The following is a 12946-nucleotide window of genomic DNA, read 5'->3' on the forward strand; positions in this document are numbered from 1 at the left end:
TTCATCTTGATATAAATATATTCCAAGTTTAAATCTGGCTTCTTTTCCCTTGTTCCCAGGCCCCGTATCAGATGTTAGCACGTCGATGTACCTTGGGGGAACCCAGAAGAGTCAGATTTTCCCTTCTGCTCTGTGAGTGAGGCTGCGGGACTGTTTTTAGGCTGCCATCAGCAGCTGCTGAGTCCAGCTTTCAAGTTCCCATCTGCGAAGACTCTGATTGGGTGGGACAGAGCAGAGGGCATTTGTGAAGAGGCTCCCCAGACAGTGATGACACAGGACAAGGTCTGAGAACAGGCGACCTGAGGGCATTCTCAAAACCACAGCTTTCTAGCCCTAACTTACAAAGAACATTAAATCTTAAGATGAGTGTAGGAAAAAACGGAGCAGATATACTAAAGGTGGGGGACAATATTGTACATACAGTTTTATTAATGACTCCTGAGGTAAAAGGAAGGTAACGAAGGCAAAGATGATACTGAGAAAGCGCACTTACAGTCCTGTCTAGTTGTCCGCAGACGGCTGACTGAGCGCTCAGAGAAAACAAGGCAGACGAGAGTGACTAACTCACTGCTAATTCAAACCACCAACATCTGCACAAGAGATTGGTAAAACCACAGTACAGATCAAGTTCCCTAAATCATTTTCGGAAGAAATTATCAATACTAAATATTTGTAGCTAAAAGGTAGAGATGTTTTTTGGTGGCTAAAAACCTTCACACTTTCCTCACCATCAGAGGAAAAAGCCCAAGAAAATCAACACAGTTGCTCGTCAGAAGACGGCCCACATTTTCTAATACGTGCTAAACAAAACGCACCTTTATGATTAACAGCATTCTTTCCTCTTCAAGCTAGAAGAGAGCATTATGTACAACTGATAATCAGTGATAAGAGACATATTACTCTAAGGTACTGAGATTCAATCAGGACTTATCATGCTGTGATTCACTGTTAGCTTTTTCTTTGGGTCTAAAATCCTTGGCTACTGTAATTATTTTAAGTATCCAAATATAGATTATTTCTTGTGGCTTTACTATATCACTTTACTATATCATTTATTTATGGAAATAAATCTCCAAAGTAGCAATTTCTTGAAACACTGAGCAGAAATCCAAATATCACTCAAAATTTAAACATATACAAAATACATACACACAGATATTTTCAGGGGATATACAAAGCTTAAATAAAAACAGATAATAAAAATTTTTCAGATATAGAAAGTGAAAATGCCCTTTTAGCATAAAATTTTTGTGCTTATTTTACAGAAAGAATTTTAGAATACATGAGGCACATTATACGATGACAGTGAGTGGCCTTTTCAGCCTCTGTTTCTTTCTTCTTTAAATATAGATGCGGACAGAAAAGATGGATTAGATGCAGTCTACTTTTTCCTCAGTTGGCTCACTTTTTAGAGGATTGTAAACCATGAAATGAAACTGAGTAAATGTTGAAAGTTTATTGCAGGCAGCACCTGGGGCCAAGAAGAGAAAAAGTTGTTTGATTAAATATAGAATGCACATGTAATTTACAACCAATACAGACACTGCTTCCCCACCTGGACACTGGCTGTTGTGTACCTGCTGTCCAGCCAGGCCACACGGAAGTGGGCTGTGTGTCCACCTTAGTGCAGATTAGCTGACAGTCCATGAGGGGAAAGAAAGGCAGTGGGAAAGCCATCTCTTTGAACCTCAGAATATAGGCTGATATTTTGCTCCTATACATATGCGGTCATTGCTACTGTTATTTTAATGTTTTCATATCCCTTCATCCATCCATAATCCTCCCCTCCCCAGGCACCCTGCTCTTCTATGCTTCTACACGGGTAGAAAGTGAGCCTTGTTTTGTCAAGATGCTCTGTCAGACAACAGTGATTTCTTCACCTGCTCAGACACCTGGAGGGAGCCCTTCTAATGCTATTACTTTAAATATAAGGGGCTGGTCAATTTTAAATTCATCTACAATTATATAATTATCAATTTTACATCCTGTTAAATCTAACTTTGAGCCTTCTAAGGTTTATTTCCTAAGAGGGAATCAATGAAACTGATTTATTTTAGACACAAAGCCTCCCCACCCATAACTTATATTGACTTTTGTATTTTAGTACTTAAAAAAGAGTAAGGAGTTCCTCAGACAAGTTTTTCGGATACCAAACTGTGGGAAGTAAAAGATCAAAGCACAGTAATAAGCAGTCTAACCTAATAAGTTGTATTGATCAGTAGGCTGTGTATCTTCCCCATCTGAAATCTCACTAATGAGGAGTAGCAGTGGTTGATCTTGAAATGCTTTGAAACTGTGATAGGCTCATATGGAAAGTAAATGAAGCAAAGGGCATGCCTCAAATACAGTGCAAAAATAATTCTGCTAACGCCTTTAGTTTACTAATTAGTAATACATTTTGTACCTGGGAGCCCTGAGATCTAAATGACTGAGACCTTTAAATAATGAACAGAGAAGTGGGGAAGATCATTTATCCCTACCTACTTCTAATGAATAAAAACATTTGACTACATTAGCCCATCTCAGCACATACTTGAGCCGAAGCTAAACTTTCCTTAGGACAGATGTCAACGGTAAGATCGAAAAGCCAAAGACTGGATCCTAACCACTGCCAGTCAACAGAGGAGAGTTTCAGGTATACTTTTAACACTTTGGGGGTCCTGACACAACAGTTAACATCTACCCATTGCCTACGCAATACAGTCCCTGTTTCTACCGCAGAGGATTAAAACACCCAACAACATCTTAAAGTCTGTGTCCTCATCAACATCTGCAGGTTCATATAAACATGAATTTCAGATAAAACTTACCATAACTTCCAGTCACGTTAGCACATACCACAGCCCCAAAGAAGTTGGGAAAATACTTCTGGATTCTTAAAATCACTTTTTGGCATGCTGTGGTTGGATCTTTTCCTCTTCTCATATATTCTACAGCTTGGTAGCTGATTTAAACAGAGGCAAAACTTTAGTATCACAGAATAAACTAACTCCAAATTTGGTTACTTGAGGTTAGACATCTAAAACCATCAAAACGGTCACATTTGACAAAATACAGTGCATGTAAGTGAAGAGAGGTCTGTAACTCCTGTGAAAGTATCAACAGGAAAGGAAGTAAACCTTGATACCGGGTCTACCTTTTCAACTAATCCACCCACTCATTTCAGATTAAGGACTTTTATTTTTGGCTTCAGCTGAATAACTGTTACTTAGTAAAAACAGCCTGAAGTCATATAAAGTATAGAGGTTATATTTAAGTAAGAAATGGGGCTACAATCAATGGGGGGAGATACTAGGCATGCGCAAAACATCTAGTTGCAAGGATTATCTCAGTAATTAATTGTACACAGCGACTGCATTTTCTACTTTTATCATCAATTATCATGGTTCCTTTACTCAGTGGCCTTACGTAAATTATTGAAATGGATCCTAAGTATTCTCATCTGTGAAGCAGAGTGAGCAGTATTATTCTGTTTCAGAGGACTATGATTACTTCATTTGAATGATTAGGATTGTCAGAATGATGGTGTCAAGAGTTGGTAAGCAGGGTTTCTGAAAAGCTCTCGTACACACAAATTCGGATCACGCGGCACAGACAATTATTTTCTCTCTTGAGGGACAATATCTCCTTCTAAGATCTCTGAAGTCACAAATGTAGGAGGGCGCACCTTGGGAGGAAGCGCATCAGAATGTCGCCGTCCCCGGTGGCTGCTGCAGCCCCTGCAGTGTCGTCCGCATAGGCCCCAGATCCAGGTATTGGCGAGTCTCCTATTCGACTTTGGGAGGGCACAGCATGGTCATTCAGGACAGGAAGTCAAGTGCAGAAAATTCTTTTAGGAGACGTTTCTACTTAGTCACTGACTATTGTTTCAAGTCAATTCTTCATCAGAATACAGAGAATAGACGTTCCTTAGTTTTTCCACTTAGGTTTTCATAAACCTGCATTCATTACATGAGAATCACACAGCAGCCCATCATACGGGGTGGGATGGCACAGGTTCACGGTGACTGTCCCACCATCGCCATCCTTTATCATCTCATTTCTGGATTATCTCAGCAGGTTCCAACTGGTTTTCCTCACCTACAATCTATTCCTGCTGTCTAGGTCAGGTGCCAACATTTTACTGAAGTTTTTCCTTGTAATAAACCTTCCATGCTTTTCTACTACTTTGAAATAAAATCCAGAAACCCTTAAAGACCCCCTGAAATCTGGCTCTGGTCTTCCTCCCCCACACCCGACAGATGTGCGGTTTTGTTTCTGGCCATTGGGAGCCCTGAACCTGAGCCTGTGCTACTTCGGATCTGTTAGTGCCTGGGCCCGGATGTCCCTGGTCCTTCTCTCAGGGTCAGGGTCAGGGTCAGGGTCAGCTCCCAGCCCCTCTCTCCAGGCCCCCCTGATGGCCCCAGCTTAATCTGATCACACCACCATCCCTAAACTCTGCAGCCCTGGCTGAGACACCTTCTCCTTTGCACTTAGCAGCTACTAATTTATTTTCTTTCACAATAATCTTAGCTGTGAGAGTAGGGTTGTGCTTTGCATTTTGCATCCCCCATAGCACCTAGGACATATTGGTTGATATTCAGTACATATTTTCGAGATCTGGTCTTTTAGAAACACTAACCCAGGTATTTTGAATTTTATACCATTTGTAGATGTACCAGCAGCAATATTTCCCATCTTATGGATGACAACCATGCCTAGAAATTAAAAAAAAAAATCATTGTAGGTATCAACTCTAAAGTGTACCTCAAATATAACCAAATAATAGAGCAGTTGGTAATATAAATATCCTCTTCCATTATTTTCAGGTAGAAGACAATAGGAATCTTGGGAATATTGAAAATTACACCAGTGGTAAAATCTGTGTTTTTTAATGACCTTGTTTCACAGCATCATTTTGTAGACACCCCATATCCTCACTTCAAATTGCTCACTTTTCAATGCTTTTTCAAAGGTAATGCCAAAGAGAATCACGGCTATAGACTAATGGAAATCTTCAACATTACAGGAAATGACTGGAAAGATCATTTGAATGCAGCAAACATAACATTATTAAAGAACTAAATATCAAACAAAGATTTAAAAATCCCCAAGCAAATAATCATTAGATTTATGTATAAAGTAATTTACCAAAATGTATACAGATGATATGAAAAGAATGTGTGTGTGTGTGTATATGTGTGTGTGTGTGTGTGTATGTGTGTGTGTGTGTGTGTGTTTTTCTTAATTGCCAGTTAATCAAAATCACCTTCTGGTACATGATTAAGGATAAAGAAGTTAAGAACTACAGGAAGGCAATTAAAATTAGCTGAACTTTAACCATAAAAACGGTATAGAAGGCAAATTACCAATAGTATCATGACCGTAACTATCTCCTGTTTCTTTGTAGGTAGAACCATCTTGCTTTAAGACACTAGGTGGTTTGTAGGGTCCACAGTATTTTGAAGCATCTGGTATAACATTCTGTAAACAAGATTTAAGTTTTATTTTTTAGAAAGGGTGATTTCAGAAACCAGCATGTAGTTATGTACAATCACTAAACATTAGCAAGAAACCAAAAGGACATTGGGTAACTGAAAGATAAGAATTAAAAGCCAAAGGTTAGCTAAGTCTTATGTGGACAGATGGATATAATTTTACTAAATACCTAGTCTAGTCTCAGAATTATATAATACGGAAGAGACATTTATATTATCCGGAAAAGATCCCCAGTTTTTCTCTGTATATGCCAAAAATTCTCAGCACAATGGCAAATAATAAATGAAGATTTTTAGATTAGATTTTTTTTAGATTTCTCAAAGAAATCAGGTACAGAACATGACTTTTAAATTTTAGAATTTTTTCCCTGACCTAAGAAGAGCTACTCTGAAATTTAAAGCAAAATTTATTTTAAAATCTTCTATTTTTCAAAGCTAGGTACATGTGAACATATCCTAAGCTGTACTCTCAGATTCTTTTATGAATCTTAAAGGCTCAGGAAAATAATCCAAATTCATAAGTTCAGGTTGTGGATATGGATTAGTATTAAAGCAAGAAACCTACAACTCATGTCTTATGCATTTGCGCACCAGGTGCCTCCCATGACCTGGTTTCATGCAGTGGCCTCTTTCAAGTGACTCCCTGGTTACTCAGAGGTAACTAGGATTTGGCGAAGAAACAGGTAAAAGACTAACACGCTCCACAGCAGGATTCTGGATAGGAAAGACAAACCGATTTAGGCTAAAAGTCCCATTGACTTAAAGATAAATTATCTTCCTGGTAACACACTAGACACCTAATAGTATAAATCCTCAAATTAAAAAAGGGCAAGATACTGGGTATACTTCACATAGATAAAATATAAGAAATATTTTAGACTAATGATTTCCAAACTTTCTTAATACATGGAACCTTTTGTTACAAGGAAACACAGCAGAGCAGTTCTGAGGGAGGCAGCCTTTCTCCCACAGCAGAACCTTCACAGCTTGAAACCACTGCCAGGGGCCGGGAGTGCCCCACTCAGGATGTGGATCGGATGCAGCTGGGGAGCTTTCGAGAACATCCTGTGCCCAGAGTTGGCATCAATCGTTGGTTCTGAAGTGCAACCAGGGTGCTGATTAGCACTGTAGGCAACAGGTGGATGACCGAGAGTGGAAGGGATGTCACGTAATATTTTCAAATAATTTACTTTTAAAAATCATGCATACGTACCCTCCAGTAATTTGGCTGGCAATTCCAGGCAAGCCAATCTGAATGAAGAGCACAAGAAGCATTGGTAGATAAATCCTCGCTGATAAACCCCATACTTTCAGCAAACTTGGTGGCTGGAGATGAGGAAGAAAAATGTAAATGAGTTAAGTATTATCTTTTAAACAAAATGTATGCACAGGACGTGCTGTGGGTCAGCTGTCTCGTACGTGGAGCGCAGCCATCCTGGGGGTAAACGCAGACGGTCAAGGGAGTATTCACACGTGAAGAGTGTTATGGGCATCAGTTTCTAGATCTCGACTTCCCTACGTCCTTCCTGACCCTGATCTGCTGAGACCCTTGGGGGGGTGTGATGACAGCTCTCCTTTCCCACCTTCCCTCCAGAACCTCCCTGCTTCTGACTTCACAAAAGGAAAGGGACACCTCGGAACAACCGCGACTCTAACTGGGGTGCAATGCCCAGAGTGTAAAACAACGTTGAGACACCAAATAAAGGCACCACTGGATTCCATGAAAGACTGACAGCTCCTGTGTTTGTCAGGTAGTTTTCCATTCTGTTTCAACAAAATTGAAGGGTGCCTACTGGAATTGTGAGCTAATACATGGTTAAGAATGATCTTTTTGAATACAGATCACCGTATGGTTTTGGGTATATACCTTGGGAGGTGTTGAAGGAAGTGCCATTGCCATAGCAAAACTCCATCCGTTCCCATCTTCTGTTATCTTATGCGCCTTGGGTCTTACACCCATAAAAATGTAATACAAGAAGAGAAATAATGCTGAATCCTGTTTCCCTCCAGCAATTACTCATTTATTAATAATAAACTGATTTCTAAAAATCCCATTTTTAAAATGAAGAAAGTACAATTTAGAGGTTAAGTAACTTATCCAAAGTTAAATAGATATTAAGTAAAACATTGAATTTGAACTTAGGTCTGCTTTTATCCACTATTTTATACTGAGTCCTTTTTTCACAGTGAAGACGATAGACACAAGCCTACATAAAAATTGAGTACAGTTAAAATATACCTGACTCTCCTGCTAACAGTGTGTGTGTCGTGTGTTCCAGTACTTTTCGTGCTACACCAATGGCGTTTTTAATTCGTCTAAGATCTCCCACTGCTCCTACGTTCATGGTAGTACTGCAAGAAAAAAGTGTGGTAAGATCTATTAAGGTATTTTTATAGGTTCACAAATTTTTTTAAAATTGCTTTGCTTCAAGCTATAGTGTTTTGTAGGATAAATCCACTGTCTTAACGTAGACGTGACGGCACATCCATGAAGTTCATATAAATTCCCACATTCAGACATATTAAGGAACAGAGAATCTATTACCCCTATATTCCCAAAGCACTAAAATTCTCAGTTTCCCATGGCTCGTTTTAAATATGGCTTTTGAAAGGGGTTTTAAGGCTTCAGGTAAGGCAACCCACAGCGTTTGTGGTTGGTGGGTAAATGATGGTTTACCACGTCAGAGATGTATTTCTGTACCTTGGGGCTCTCCCTGTTCTAAGGAGACTACCTACCTCAATGTGATAGTTTTCTACTATGATTATGATTTTCTTTCTTTTTTTTTTCAAAATAAAAATTTTATTGAGGTATAGTTCATTTACAATGTTGTGTTAGTTTCAGGTGTCCAGCAAAGTGAACCAGTTCTATATACGTATATATTCTTTTTCAGATTCTTTTCCATTATAGGTTATTATAAGATATTGAGTATAGTTTCCTGCGTTATACAGTAGGTCCTTGTTGTTTACCTATTTTATATATAGTAGTATGTAAATGTTAATCCCAACCTCCTAATTTATCCCTCCCATACCTTTCCCCTTTGGTAACCATAAGTTTTTTTCTCTGTCTCTGGGTCTAGTTCTGTTTTGTAAATATGTTCATTTGTATCGTTTTTTTTAGATTCCACAAATAAGTGATATCATACGATATTTGTCTTTTTCTGTCTGACTTACTTCACTTAGTATGATAATCTCTAGGCCCCTCCATGTTGCTGCAAATGGCATGACTTTCTTTTAATTGAGGGGGAAACGCCTTGTGTTTGGAAAGGCCAAGTATATGCTAGGGGTTTTGACCTGCATCAAAACTTACATATTGCAGGGGCAGGGATAAATTGGGAGATTGGGATTGACATATAACACAGTACTATATCTAAAACAGATAAACAACAAGGACCTACCGTACAGCACAGGGAACTCTACTCAGTACTCCGTAATGACCTACATGGGAAAGAACCTAAAAAAGAGTGAATATATGTATATGTATGTGTATAACAGATTCACTTTGCTGTATACCTGAAACTAACACAACATTGTAAATCAACTATACCCCAATAAAAAATTTTAAAACACACACATATATTTGTCCATCTTGCTCTCAGTAGACGACTAATCAACTATACATGTAACTCAACCTGCAGCGGAGGTGCAGAGAGCACTAAGGCTTTTCAGGGCGCTCCTACCCGTCCATGATCATGGCATCCAGGGTGGTCTCTCCAGACTCGTCAGGGCTGCCGCCAAAGCCCACGGTGCCGTCACACCTCTCAAGCTCACACGCCGCACAGCCGCTCTCAACCGCGTCCAGCGCAGATCCTCCAGATGCTAACGTCCTCCATGCTGGCAATCAAATCCCAAGAGTGCTTGTGTAGACACGCATTTTTTTTTTCAATGCCAAAGGCGACAAACCAAAAACGGCTTGAAAACTCCTATTTTTAAATCTGTTTGCACATTTACTCCAAGTTAAACTGAAATTTTCGTCTATCAGGTGCTGCAAAGAAGTCAGTGATATAGACAGAATTATATAACACAACCCTTTACCATGAAGAATTCAGACTTTGGCTACTGATGCAAAGTGAGGGTTTTTTCACTTATTAATAATACCTCTTTCTACTGTGTGTGTGTGTGTGTGTGTGTGAGAAAAGAAGTATTCTCTCCTTCAGTTTTAAAAGTTACAATTGAAGCTACTAAAAGGCAAACTGAAAATTCATGAAATCATAGCCCCGTAAATTTCTTCTGCATCATCAGATTATTAAAAATATACCAGCAAGTCTCCATAACAACAAAATAACAGCAAATAATTACAACGTGAGTCTCCATAACAACAAAATAACAGCAAATAATTACAACGTGGGCTTCACGTGGATAATTCATTTAATCTTTCAGGTACTGTACAATTACTATCCTTATTTTAAAGAGGAAGAAACAGACCCAGACAGGTTATTTGTTCAAGGTCACACAGCTAGTAGACAGCAGCGTCAGGATTCAAAAGTAACCATTTTGGTTCCAGGGGCCATGCTTTTAACACTGAACTATGCTCTCCAGAGCCCCAAACATGGAATGGGGCGGGGGGAAGGTGTTCAATAGTCAATTTCTTTACTAATAAAAATAGAATTCCTTGACGGGTTAATGACACTATTGGTAAATAATAAGCATTACTACTGAAAGAACAGGCTTGAAAGTATATTTAGAGAAGTTTCCCCCCTCTGAATTCAGACAACATACACAGAATTGTTCCCGGCCCAGGGCCCTGAACTTTCTTTTCTGTCTCATTATCGCTGGGAATTTGTCTCACAGCCTGTTTCCTCATTTTTTCTCTGAATCATATGCACTGACTATAACATACAAACTTAGCTCCATCAAATTCTAAAGCTAATTCAGCCCCAGAAAATCATATTAGCAGCCTCAAATGGGGGAGAAGGGGTCCGAAACTACTCCTAGGGTAGTATGTCTTAAACTGAATGAAACAAGTACGATAAGAAAATGACAAGGTAATGGTATGTACAGGATGATATCAAAGCACGCAAGCCAGGCACCTGACTCAGACTGGGTTTGAGGACAGTAAACCAGGTAAGTCTTCCTGGAAGAGGTAAAATCTTAGTTTGGTAGTTCTCAGTCCTGACTGCAAATCAACATCACTTAGGCAGCTTTAAAAAAAAAAAAGCAAAACAAAAAAACTTTGGTTCCAGCAGTGAAAGGAAAACCTCAGGGGGTAGGGCCCAGGCACGGGTCCTTTTGAGAAGCTCTGAGGATGATCCTAACGTATAATAACCAAGGTTGGAACTCCTTTTCCAGGTGGCAAATACAGCGCGTCAGCATGCAGCAACAAAAGTACACGTAAAGCGAGCACGCTTTGTTGGGGAACTTAGTCGTCGGCGAAGCCTAAGTAGAGGGTACTGGGGAGATGTGACGGGCTCCAAAGGTGAGGTGGAGAGGCAGGAAAGGCCTGGAGGTCACGCAAAAGCCGGCGTAGGAGCCACTGGAGGAAGAGTCTGAGCAGAAAGGCCGTAACTGCTCCGGGTCGGCAGCAGGGTGGAAAATACAGTGACTCGGGACTGCAGAGAGGGAGTCACAAAAAACGCTGAGGACCTAAAATGCAGCAGTGGCGGGGAGGAGGGTCCAGTGCCCGAGGCGCCGCGGCTACGGAAGGCCCGCCTCCCGGCTCCCAGCAGCTCGGTGCGGTCGGCGGCGGCCCGCCCCACCCGCGAGCTTTGGCAGCGCAGCCCCCGGCCCCGCACCTGCTACGGCTGCATTCCTGAAAGGCCAAGTGTTGAGGATCAGGGGCAGAGGGCCGGAGCTGCACACCGGGGCCCGGCAGAGCAGCAGCAGCGACAGCACCAGAAGCCAGAGGCTCAGTTTCCGCGCCATGGCCGCGCGCCGTCGCCAAGAAAAACGGATACGAGGCCAACGGCCGCCCGGGCCCCCGTACCTCCGCGGCTGGGGAACCCGGAACTCGCGGTCCCGGCGCCCCGCCCGCTCCTTTGGGGCGCGGTCCCGGCGCCTCAACTCTCGCGAGACCTGGCCTCCTCCTGGGGACCGCGGGAGGTCTTCGTGCCCCTTGGGCGCCGAGGGTCCGCGCTACCGTCCTTCTCAAGTCTACGCAGATTTTTTTTTTTTTTTTTTTTTTTACTACTCAACCGAAAGTTAGTATGAAATTGCTCGGCCTTGGCTTACACGACCCTGGGAGCTTTCAAGTTTGCTTTTAACGTGTTAGCCTCTTATTAAAAGTTGAAGTCGCTAAGTTTGCGAAGCTCACAGTGTGCTCCGTGGGGTGCCTGGCCGCAGAGATCCGGGATGGTTTTTGAGTGTAGGTGAGGCGGCCTGGCTTACAGCCAAGCTTCTTTTAGATTTCTCCCACCCTACCTTCAGTCGTCTTTCCTCTACAGCTTTTTGTAGGACGTCCTCTGGTTTTGCATCTCTGAGCTGAAAGAAATGGAGACACTGGAGAAGCAGAAATCAGCCGTCTCCCCAGCTCAGGGAAGTGTACCTTCCCACGCCTCCGGGGCACGAAGCTTCTTCTGTGCCTTTCTGAATGTGTTTTACCTTACGCCTGGCACCATTAAGTGCTTAATAAATGTTTGAATAAAGGCGGAACGGAGACTTTACCTTGTTGAAAGGTGAACTGAAGCGTATTAAAGGTTCTGGGAACTATTTTTTAAGTAGACGTACCATAAAACAATGATTGTTGAAAAGTGCGTTTATAACGTTTTACTTACGTCTATTTAATTTGCTTGTTCTTAACAATTAGATTTACTCTTGGAAATTTCATGAGACATTAAACAGTTAATCATCATTTTAAGTTATCTTTCTTGCTGACAAATTCTGCAACAGAGATAACGAGCTTATTTGACTCTGTAAACCGAGGTAGAATAAAAGTACTATATTTAATGCTGAGAGCTCCAAAGACTTGCCTCTTCTAATTAAGTGACAAACTTAAATTAGGTTTTGTTTACGGAAGATTAGCCTAGATCATGTGAAATTGAAAAACATTTGGGTTAGTTTCTATATTTCTGTGAGTATACTTGATTTACTTAATGTTTGTCTTTAAGCCAATTAAAATAGAGCTGTTTACAAAATTAATTGTAACGATACTATTGGGAGGTTAAAAAAATCACACATCCATAATATACCCAGACATTATAAACATACAGACAGGTACAAACAGAGATCTTATAGCTTTCATTTTAAGATTTTAGCCATGAGACAGGTATGATAATGCAAACTCACTAGTTTATAAAAGAACATTGGATACAAATTGTGTTCCTGGTAGATAGGATATGTTTACCTGTTCAGATAGCTTTTAACTAACCTTTATGAAAGAGATTTCTAAGATTTTTCTTAGGCCTGGATTTCAAAAATCCTCCCCCCACCCCCGCTTCTGATAAGAATTACCTTGGTTTCTAGAGAAGACCAGGTAGAAGAGTTACATCTCAAAAGGCACGGAGAAAGAATGCAAGTTCCCCCAAAGACTCTTGTTC

The 12946-nt window shown here is 40.8% G+C and overlaps 1 protein-coding gene across 1 annotated transcript; it reads right to left on the reverse strand.

Annotated features, from left to right (window-relative positions):
• Positions 1-1033: 1033 nt before the first annotated feature.
• AGA (aspartylglucosaminidase) lies at positions 1034-11443 on the reverse strand. Its single transcript, XM_081221200.1, has 9 exons — positions 11207-11443; positions 9155-9308; positions 7717-7829; positions 6691-6803; positions 5349-5463; positions 4622-4697; positions 3668-3775; positions 2811-2944; positions 1034-1471 (listed from the first exon to the last, which is right to left on the reverse strand). The coding sequence occupies exons 1-9, from the start codon at positions 11334-11336 to the stop codon at positions 1371-1373; spliced, it is 1044 nt and encodes a 347-aa protein (XP_081077326.1). The 5' UTR covers positions 11337-11443; the 3' UTR covers positions 1034-1370.
• Between the last annotated feature and the right edge of the window lie 1503 nt (positions 11444-12946).

This window comes from Mesoplodon bidens (assembly GCF_964165515.1).
Source record: "Mesoplodon bidens genome assembly, chromosome: 20".
In the NCBI taxonomy this organism is placed as follows: domain Eukaryota; kingdom Metazoa; phylum Chordata; class Mammalia; order Artiodactyla; family Ziphiidae; genus Mesoplodon; species Mesoplodon bidens.

Bases quoted from the DNA above. Each gene is read 5' to 3' on its own strand.
- AGA (XM_081221200.1), bottom strand. From the start codon at position 11,336: ATGGCGCGGAAACTGAGCCTCTGGCTTCTGGTGCTGTCGCTGCTGCTG. The intron at 6,804-7,716 runs GTATATTTTAAC...CCTCATCTCCAG, and splicing joins ACTGTTAGCAGGAGAGTCAG to CCACCAAGTTTGCTGAAAGT. The intron at 2,945-3,667 runs GTGCGCCCTCCT...TGTTTAAATCAG, and splicing joins CTGATGCGCTTCCTCCCAAG to CTACCAAGCTGTAGAATATA.